The sequence below is a fragment of the Manis javanica genome, chromosome 1, assembly GCF_040802235.1.
Source record: "Manis javanica isolate MJ-LG chromosome 1, MJ_LKY, whole genome shotgun sequence".
Taxonomy (NCBI): Eukaryota; Metazoa; Chordata; class Mammalia; order Pholidota; family Manidae; genus Manis; species Manis javanica.
Genome location: NC_133156.1, coordinates 204,275,391 through 204,286,045, shown reverse-complemented (window position 1 = coordinate 204,286,045; position 10,655 = coordinate 204,275,391). Strand labels below are relative to the sequence as shown.

At 50.4% G+C, this 10,655-nt stretch overlaps 1 protein-coding gene across 1 annotated transcript in view; it reads right to left on the bottom strand.

The window, feature by feature from the left end:
• Nucleotides 1-442: 442 nt before the first annotated feature.
• KCNK12 (potassium two pore domain channel subfamily K member 12) overlaps nt 443-10,655 on the bottom strand; it is a 60,866-nt gene continuing 50,653 nt past the window's right edge. Inside the window, exon 2 of the mRNA XM_017651705.3 lies at nt 443-4,588. Coding sequence (XP_017507194.2) covers nt 3,687-4,588 — 902 coding nt within the window. The 3' untranslated portion in view covers nt 443-3,686. The remainder of the gene's footprint in view (nt 4,589-10,655) is intronic.

The following is a 10,655-nucleotide window of genomic DNA, read 5'->3' as shown; positions in this document are numbered from 1 at the left end:
CACATGCTCTAACCCCCATCCTGAGAGAACACAGAGCATAAAAAAATGGTTTGCAAATTAACAGGGAGCTTCCCGAGGGAGCAGGAGGAGGGGGAAGAGGCTGAAAGAAAGGAGAGAGGTTCTGAGGCCATGCTAGTGCAGAAACCTCATCACCTCTCAACACATAATGGACTCCTTGGACGTGGTGCCCAAAGGTGCCAGAGCTGCTCCAGGGGCAAGAGTCCAGGCCCTGAGTCCATGCTGATGAGCCCGTCCTGGGTAAGGAAAGGTTTCCGCAGCCCTTACATCCTTCCCACCCCAGTGTATGGAGTCATGTGTGGGCTAGTGTGGGCATGCTGTACAGCCACCACTGCAGCAAAGCTCAGAAGGGCCCTAAGCACTCTGTCTGGGTGCTTCCCAGACACTGTGCATGTGGAATTGTGCTTGTTGTTTGTTAAGAATGTAAAAAGTTACAGAAAGACAGAACCTTCACAGCTCCTGTGGTCTCTGCCTCTGTGGGCTGCTATCTACCTCAGTTCCCCAGAAGCTTCTTTGGCCAGGAGGGCTCAGTCACCTCCTTACCCCATGGCATGTAGGAAGAGGGCATCTACTTGAAGGAATGTCTGAGGGATGGAGGAGCCTGGGTAAATTTAGCAGCAATTTTCCAAGGTTTAGCCTAATGTCAGAAAGCCACTCCTAGAACCTGGGGATGCAGGAGACTGCAGTGAGCTAGCAGCCGTGGGTCAGAAGAGAGATACCCACTTGGAGGCAGAGGCTACAGCATCTAAGAATGGACCCCCTTCTTAGTCTGAAGTTCAGAAGAACCTGCACCAAAGAAGAAAGTCCCTATCAATATCATTGTTTCCAAAATGATTTGAGAACCCCATACCTGGTTGTCAAGTAGTTCTGGTTCCAGTGCTCACCTTCAAGCAGGATGTCACACAAGCCCTTCATACATGAGCCTAGGCTCCACCAGTCTCCCTGATCTTGGGAGCCTGGCTTGCCTGGAAAGCAGTCCCTGGCATCTGCGGCACTGAGCCCATTGGCCTGAGGTACTGAGGACAATGATGTACTGAAGCCAGGGGAATGGGGGCAAAACTACATGTGTGCCACTGGCTTCTGAGCTACCCTGGAGGGCTGGTGTTCTCTGGGAGGTTGGTGAGAGGGAAGATGCGCCCTTGAACCATGCTTATAGTTCCTTCAGAAGCTTGCCGAAGTTGCTTACAATTGCCTCCTTCCAAAGCAAAGCATATCAGAATAAGTGAGAATAGCCAGGGCTGCAGTACGAGCAATTTAGGACAGACTTTAGGAAGCGCTGCTGACAGAGAAGACTTGCCAAGGCAGGTTTTGAGTTTTTCTTCTCTGCAGAAAGGTCTTGTTCTCTCTTGTGGAGACTTGATTCGGTGCCTTCCTGTCTGGGCATCACCTGGGCACCTCTTTGGCCTGCCTAGTACAAGGAGCCTCATCAACAGTTGGCTCTTAAGCCTCCTGTGCTGTTCTTGGGGCTCACTTCCTCAGGCTTGGCTGCTCTTTTGCCTGCTATTCAGTCCTCACCATCTAGATGCTTCTATTATGGGGAGCTCTACTTCCCCCTCTGGAAGGCTCAGGTCCCCAAGTTATTTCCCGTGGCCTAGGCGACACCTGCAATTGGATGCCTTTTAATCGTTCCTTCTTTTAAAGGGATAAACCTGACATTTTATTTCTAGGTCCTGTGAGAGGGCCCCACCCTAGACATTGTGTGCCTCTGTGAGTGTGGCCGCAGGCATCACTCAGCCAGGGTGGGAAGCGGGGTGCTCACAAACTGGCTGACAGTCACAATGAATCCTGGAAGTATGTTTCTCTGGAAGCCTGCCCTTCAGGATTTAGCAAACTTGACCTTCTCCTGGCCACTCTGCCTCACTAACTTCACCTCCAGATTAGGGTCTGTGTTTAAAAACCAATCCTAACCCAAATTAGAAATTACCTAAAGTAGCTGGAGAGTCACTCAGATCTCAACTGACTTTTTTCCTTCCTTCCATGAACAGGGAGGAGAAAGGGGAGGCTGACATTTAAGCATGACTCTTAATGCTCTGTGTGTGTGTTTCAGGCACATATGCTTTCTTTATTGGCAAGGAGGGAGATTTCATGGCTTTCAATGCCTCTCAGGCAGACAGTGAGGCATCCTGGTGCTTTTCTAAGACTTCCTGTCAGAAGCTGTATATGTTGGTGGGTCACACCATGTATAACTAGACTCTGGCATTTGTCCTTGGAATCGTCATCTTTTTGGATGAGAAAAATGGGCCGAAAGAGTACTGTTCCTTTACAGTCCAAGACTCTCATCCTTTCAGTAATGGCAGCATCTGGCCTTCCTCCAGCTCAGTGACCCCTGTGCAGAGAGGGCTGCTTGGGGAGAAGCTGTCCCTCAGCTTGAGGATCATCCAGAGCAAAACTTTCATCCTAAATTGCTTCCATCCACCCATTCCACCAGCTCCCTTCCTCCTGCCTTTCTATGCCTTCAGTGTATGTATGGAGAAAGCAAATTTATTTGATTATCAGTGGGAGCAAACAAAGTTTAGAATGGATGTGTCCCCAAAACATTATGAGCTCTGGAGCCAAATTTTCTGATATTAGCAGAAGGGCTTCTTTGGGTTCCTGGTGTTGCAGGCTGTGGTGCCCCAAGGGTGTGCCTGAAGAGTCCTGATTCAGAGAAGGGGAGGGAGTACCAGAGTCTGTGCTTGGCACCCTCAGGCTCTCTAAAAGGGGAAAAAGTTGAATTGATCAATGGGAGTTAAGAAAAAAATTCATATCAAAGAAGCAAAATCTTGTCTGAGAGGACTTAGACATTCCTGGTTAATAACAAAGAGCATTCCTGTGGATGGTGCTGGTGAAAGTAAGGAGGGATTCAGGCACGTGCCCCAAGTCTGAGAGATCAGTCAGCTGGAGCAGGGCAGGGCTCCTGCAGCCCTAGTGCCCTCCTCCCTGCAGGCCACCCTAGATTTCCATCTTTAAAATTTAGTAGCTGCCCTGAATGCTGTGCTAAGTGGACTAACTCCAGACTGAGAAAGGCCAGCTAAGCCCCTTACCATTGCAATTTCCAAATCTCAGGGAAATGCCATAGCCTGCAAGTTGGTGCTGTGTTTCATATTGCATAATACTACACCATTCTCTGTGTGTAGCGGCTGTTCTATATATACACATCAGTAGGCAACATATGGCTCTCCCCACCCCCACCTGTCAAAACTGTGACTATATCACTTCTGACGACCAGAAGGAAGCTGCTAGGCTGGTCCAGGATTCTAAATGCTGTGGAGGTAATTCAGAACCATAAAAAATTGCACCATATGCTTTGGGATTGCTGGCTGCTTATGTGCATGGGGACAGGGTTTAGTGCCAGTCTGCAAAACCCAGGTATGACATTTTCCTGTCTGTGGTATGCCCCGGGTGAGGGTCTAGGGTACCACTTTTTCTCTCCCTGGAGAGAATCTGCTGGGGCCACGGTTCTTCAAGAGGGGGCCCACAAGGAAAACAGGCACCCCCAAAACCTGCCCTGGATAACATCAGGCCTGGCCAAATAGTATTTCTTTAAAAAAATTTTTTTTGGTTTCTTTTTATTGGATAAAGATTAAGAAAGCGCCAGCGTCTGAGAGAAGGAAAGCAAATCACGGCCGGAGGCACGCCAGCCTGGTGAGGGTCCCTGGCGCTGCCGGGCTGGCAGAAGGGCGGGCTGTCTACCTGGAGGCGCTGGTCTCAGCCAGGCGGTTGTTCATGATGCCCAGCGCACCCACGCCGCCCGAGAAGCCGTTCTGGCGCGTGTTGACACAGACGCTGCGCGGGTAGCCGTTGGCCGTCTCGGACAGCTGCTTCTGCAGCAGCGCCAGCGACACCTTGTTGGAGGCCGTGAGGTCGCGCATGGAGATGAGCTCGCCCGACAGGCGGCGGCCCTCGGCCTCGCTATCGCGTGCCGTGGGGTTGGCGCCCAGGGCAGCCAGGCGGCGGCGCAGCCGGGAGCCCGGGGTGATGGCATTGCGCCGGGCCAGAGGGGCCCCGGGCGCCGGGCAGCAGCACCCGCAGCAGCGGCAGCTCAGCTTGCGCAGCATCCAGTTGAGCACCTGCTTGATGAGGATGGAGATGACATTGAAGAGCGAGTAGATGCAGCACACGCCGAGCAGGATGAAGAGGAAGTTGCCCAGGCGGTAGAGCCCCTGGTTCCGGTAGGCTGCGTGCTGGCTGCTCACCAGGTCCCCGAAGCCGATGGTGCTGAAAGTGACGAAGCAGAAGTAGAGCGAGTCCACGTAGTCCCAGCCTTCCACGCTGGCGTACATGGCCGAGGCGCAGCACGACAGAAGCACAGCGAACAGGCCCAGGATCAGCAGCACGTGGTACACCGAGGGCTTCCAGCCCGCCAGGCAGTCGGCCTCCGACAGCGCTGAGCCGCGGCGAAATGTGGCAGGCAGCAGGCCGCTGCGGCGCAGCTGGCGCTCCCGGCACGCGCGCATGATGAAGGCCAGTAGCGAGATGATGCGCTCCAGGAAGAGGTTGAAGAACAGGATGGTCCCGGCGCAGCCGAAGAGCCCGTAGGCGATGAGGAAGGCCTTCCCACCCACTGTCGCGGGGGTGGTCATGCCGAAACCTGTGGAGACAAGAGCAACGGTCAGCAAATTCCTGGCTGGGCAGCTGGTCCCTACCAGGTGGGGTGCCAGGTATATGCAGGTGCCAACAAGGCGTCTATTCTGAGGGACATCGCTCAGTGGAGGGGAAATAGTACTTAGACATTTCTCTCTTGGTGGCACTAGATGTGAGATGTGGTTCCTGATCTTGACAACGCATAAGTTGGGGAGACATAGCCCCTCATCCTGGAGACCTATACATCAAAATTGGGTGAGTCAGGATGGTCACTAGGAGGGACCCATAAAGACGCTGGAAAAGAAACCCCTGCACAGGTGCAAACCAGAGACAGCTACATAGTAGACAAGTGTCACCTGCTCTCCTGTCCCCAAATTAGTTTGTATGTAGCCGGTAAGTGGCACACCTGGGCCTCCTTAGGGCGGACTTCCATAAAGGCTTCATTTTATCTGGTATTTCTGGGGATCAGGTGGAGTGTGTTCAGTCTAGGTAGCTATATTTGATGGTCTCTGCAAAGAGGTTTATGAAACTGACAAAAGGTTTGCTTGAGAAGAGTCCACAACCTTGAGAGAGTGAGCATGGCTCTGCCATTTGGTGTCAGCTCCTTCCCACTCAAGAACAACCATCACCCTTGTTCAGACTGTGGCCAGGGGAAAGGTTTTGGACCAGCTGGGTCCTGTGTGCAAAGTGTCTGCAGGCATTTTTGTGTTGGAGGTCTGCTTTGTACCTGGGCAGCTGCTTATTTCTTTGAACTCATAATTTAGAGTTAATTTACCTGCTTGTGCAAAGCACAGTCTTTAAGGGAGACTCCTTCTCAACTGATTTCTGCAGACTTGCCTCTGGCCACTGTGCTCGGCCCAAGCCATCCTCTGCAGTGCAGCTGTGTCCCTCCAACCCAGTCTCTTAGCCTGCTGTCAGTTGTGGATTCTTTGTGGGTCCCATGGTTGCCTGATTTGGTTATGAGAGGGGGTTTAATCTCTTGGCAAGAAAATTCACTACTGCTTGGAGTCTGAGCTGAAAATGGATCATCTGTCTGAGGAGCACCATGGCACTATTCAACATCTGTGCAGCAAAAGTTCAGGGGCATCCCTGTTCAGTTCAGTTAAGGAGGGCTACCTGTGGTTGCTAGTGGGGTGGGACAGCTCTGGGAAGGGGGCAGAGAAGAACTTCGTATAACTTGGCTTAATATTTCCTTACAAAGGCCAGAGAAAATATTTTTTCAGAGTAGTTATTTAAATCTGTATGCTAATCATAATCTAGATTCCCTGGAGGACCATGGCCTTCATCTTATGCTTAATGACTCAAGAGAAAATATTATGACAATACCTATGTTGAGGAAGATGGATTATATCCCTAGAGTCAGAATTAAGCCACAAGAAAGTGAAAAAAACTATACTGGAAGTGTAACCAGGAGTTTTATGGATTTTGCTACACTTCAAAGCCAAATTCATTTTCTTGAGTTCATAAAGAAATCAGCTCTGAATCTATATGACTGTATGTGGAGTGGGAGTATATGTATTGGTGTGTGTGTATTTATAAAAAGTCCTAAATTGATAACCCAAATGTCTAGCAACTAACTCATGGTCGATTCATACAAGGGAATGCTATCTGGCAATGAAAAAGCATGAACCACAGCTATTTGCAACAACATGGGTGAATCTCACGAAAAGAATGTTAGAAGAAGTCTGACACAAAAGAATACACTCTGTATTATTCCATTTATATAAAATTCAAAATCAGGCAAAACCAAACTATGTTAATATTTTTAGGGACACATAATTGGTTGGTAAAACTATAAGGAAAATCAGGGAAGTGATTTTAATAAAAGTCAAAATTGGGATTTCCTCTAGAGGTGGCAGGGGGGTAATGAATGGGAGGGGACACAGTGGGTCTCTGGGGTGCTGGAAATGTTCTGTTGATCTGGGTGGTGGTTACATGGTGTTGGCTGTATAATAATGTCAAAGCTGTGTATTTCATGAGCACTTTTTTGTACTTTAATAATAAGAAAAACCTAAAAAAATCCCAACTTACAACTGTAAGGGACCTTAACTCTGATCTACCCATCACTGTGTAGCTGAAGGAACAGGGGCAGAGGGGCCGTGACTTGTTGGGAACACATGTATCCTGGCTTCTGACCTGGTGCGTAGACCATTATACCGAACACTGCTTCTACTCATTGAGGGAAAACAGCACCTTTAGTAGGGGAATCACTTTGTTAGATTCCCAAATGAATGGAAAATCCTAAACCTGGAAAATTAATACTTTGCCTAAGAGATTATTGAATGGGATTTTCCTGTTCTTTAGGATTTTCAGCTAAAATTTCAAGCTAAGAAAGACATGTGATGTGTTATTCCCCCATTCTAAAAAGAAGTTCTAGATACATCTATGCTGGGTAACACTGCAAAACAGGTCTAGTGACTAGCAGCCCCCACCACCCACCACTAGTCTGTAAGGAAAGGCTAAAAATTATCCAAGGGTAATGGGAGATGATGATGAAGTAGGAGAGTTGCTGTAAAGGTGCTGTGGCATCCTCTGCCCAACCCCAGGCCAAGTGAGGGGGACAGGGGCAGTCAAGAGAACCACAGGCGGCTGCTAAAGGAGAGCTGACAGCTGTCTTCCCGGTGGGTTGCTAGCTGGGCCACAGACACTGGCAGGCCCACGAGGGCCACTGGTGAGCATAGAGAGAGTTCTGGGAGAGCACAGGTGTCTCCTGGGGTCTGAAGCTATAATGGAGAGTTCTCTGGGGGGTAGGCTGACTGCAGTAGCCCATGCAGGTAGGGGCAGAAGAGGACAGCACGGGGAGCAGTCTGTGCTTCTAGGGCTTGCTGTTCAAAGGGTGTGTGGGAGTGACATGGGTCAAGTGGACATGTGGAAGGCAGCCAGATCTGAAGAGACTCTGTCCAGGAGGGCTGCCTGCTGGCTCGAGAGGGCTCTATCAATAAGAGGCTGAGGGGCAGAGGGCTGCGGACAGCAGGTGAGGCAGTCACAGGAGGTACCTCAGAAAGGGCACCACCCCCTAAGGGAAGGGTGCAGGACAGTGGTCCCTGGGTGTGTGTGGGGGTCTCCAAAGGCCCATAAATGGTACCCATGAAATGGTGTGTCTGTCCTCACAGTGGGCATTGCAGTTCCACCAGCAAAGCTAAGAAAGCCACCAGTGATGTAAGGTGAAGAGCAAACAGATTATCCCTCCTGCACTTCAGATCCCTGAGCTGCAGGGCCAGGCCAGAGCAGGAGGGAGAGGCTGAGCTTTGATTAGAAGTGAATTTGAAGATTAGATTTAGATTGGATTGGACAGCTGAGAATGAGTCTCAATTTAAAAACTGCTGGTACTCAAAAAAAAAAAAAATTTGGAAAACTCCAGCATCTACCTAAGATGTTAAGAAATCCAGAAGGCAATTCTTTAAGACAATAGATGGTGACAAAATCATTTCCTGTGTCTGCACATTTGATGTACTGGTTCCACCTGGATTTACTCTCCCTGTGGTGAAGGCCCACCGCCTAACAGTGCCAGCCTGCAAGTCTCATCTCGCTTCATCTCCACGAAGACCTGCAAGGCAGGCACACCGCCAAGTAACAGATGAGGAAATGGTGCATTGAGGGGCTTAGTAGTTGTCAGGGTCCCATAGCCTGGAAATTGTGGAGCTGAGTCTGAAACCCAGGTCTGCTGGTGTTCATGTTCTTTCTACCACCCCAGACTGTCTCCCAAGAGTACCACAGGGCCTCCATTTCTCTTGGAAAACCATATTTCAGTCCTCCAAGGGCAGACAGCTAGAAGAACAATTTCACAGAGGGGAGAGGGTTGAGCCACAGTCATGGCTCCTGTCCCCAGGGGTCCTCTGTCTTCTTGTGGCTGTCCTCCTCATAACCATTGCTGGGGAGAGGGGCCACTGTGTCTTCCTGACTGTTCCCACCAACGTGGGCTTCCCACCCTTCCCAGGCACAGCTAAAACAAGCGGGGCTATTCAGACCAGACTGACCCAGGGCTTGGCAGGAGCAGGTGGAGTAAGATGCAGAGGGAACCACTGCTTCTGGCTATGAGTCTGGCTGGCTGCCCGCAGCAGGGCACTCATCTGCCCCTTGGGGGTCTCACAGGACTGCCCCTGCCTGACCACAGCCAGTGAAGGCCATGACTTACACTTTCTATGGTGCAAAACTAGACCTAGAATATCTGGGATGCCTTTTTGGTTTTATACAGACCCCCATCCCCTGGTACTAGCAGCTCACCCCCAGGGCACAGCTTTCCCCTTTGCCCTGCATAGAGGCTGGGCCAGAACTTGCTCTGAGGTCTCCTCATGGCTGCAACTGCAGGCCCAAAATGACACAAATACTTGACCAGCGGTGGCTCTGTCTGCGCAGAACAAAGGGGACAGGCAGGTCGGGAGGTTCTCTGTCAGCACAGAGGGTACCCAGCACACATTCCTCTCACTGCCCTGACACCTGAGGCCTGACTCCTGTGCCTGCTTCACCCACCCTCCCTTTGTTTTCCTGCAGACCATGCTGTCAGCTCAGCTAGGAGATAATGGGGATAGGCCAGTCTACCCTCTATCCCCATCAATGCCAATATGCTCAGAGCTCTGGGGGCTGCTGAGACCCTGGGGCCAGGCTTTTTGCTGAGGGCAGTGGGGTCCATGCCTGGCACTGCTGCTAGCCAGATGCTTCCCAGAACGGAGGAGCAGTCCCCCAAGCTTTGGTAATCTATGCGGAGCCAGGCTGGCTTTGGAGAGAGAGAGAGGCCTTGAAGCTTCAGCCAGAGAAAAGGCAAACCCAGCCACCCGGAGAACTCCCTCCTCCTCCTGATCACACCCTGCAGAGGCGCGATCTGTCCCCGGGTTCACACCGAGCCTGCTATTTTGTTTATGCCACAATTGATCTGCCATCCCAGTTTGCAAAGAGCAGACACTTAGGGGCTTTATTATGCCACTTTGACAAAAGCTGTGAAGCTGGTTTTCCACAGCCTGTCTGGTGCCGCCTTCGCAAACGGGGCCCTGGTGACAGGGCCTCTGGAGTTCAGCAAAAAGAGCCTGAAGAAAGATGGGGGGGCTGGCACTGATCTGTGTAGGGCGTCCTGGGTGGCAGCCTCTGTCTTGACACTGGACGCATGTCCATCCATCCAATCCCCCCAACCACCCAGTGAGGGAGGCTTCATCAATCCCAACAATGTGGGCAAGGACATGGGCCAAGGGAAGTGAAGGTACTCAGCTGAGTTTCAGCTTGTAAGGGGCTGAGTGGACCCTGAAGCCCTTTCCATTGTGCAAGACAGATGGGAAGTCTTGGCTTATCACCTTGGGAACTTTTCCTGCTGGCTCTGCAGTGTGAACTTGGAGGAGGGGAAATATAATTTATAGTCCAATCCCAGATACTTTTGAGGGTGAAGGGGGCACTACTAATTTCCCAGGACAGCAAGCATAGACACTGTTCCAAGCACTGGGATGTATGATTAAAATGCAAATTCCAAGGCAGGTCCCACTCCAGAGGTTTATTAAGGGGGTCAGGAAAAGGGTCCAGGAATCTGCATTTTAGTAAATGTAGATTCCACTCAAATGTGTTAATGCCCTTCCTTTAAGAAACACTGTTAAAAGCTATCCTTGAATGCCCTACTGGTTGGAATCTGCCCAATTTCAAATATTTTGATTTAAATTCCTTAAAAAAATATTTGCTTTATTGAGGTATAATTGACATATAAAACATAAGATATTTAAAGTGTATATTGTGGTGCTTTGCTGACTTAAATTTCAAGTGGCCTAAAACACTCATGGTGGACATTGTAGCTGCCTCCCTAACAGTCATCCTCCTCACTCCACCTGCACCAGGTAGCAGCCAGGGCACTTGGAGAACTGACCCAACTCCAGGGGTGGGCTCCACTAGTCTGGGCCAATCAGGATAATCCAATCTCTTGCCATGACTGGCTGGAGGATGGATAAGCCTGAGCCAATCAGTGCAGTGGAGATAGGCTCAGGAATGGGTATGTGACCTCAGGTGACCATGAGGCAGGTCAGATGGAAGAAGAGTTTCTCTGACAGTTTCTGAGTTAAAAAGTTCTCACTGTTAAAGAGGCAGCTCTCCTAGATGTGAAG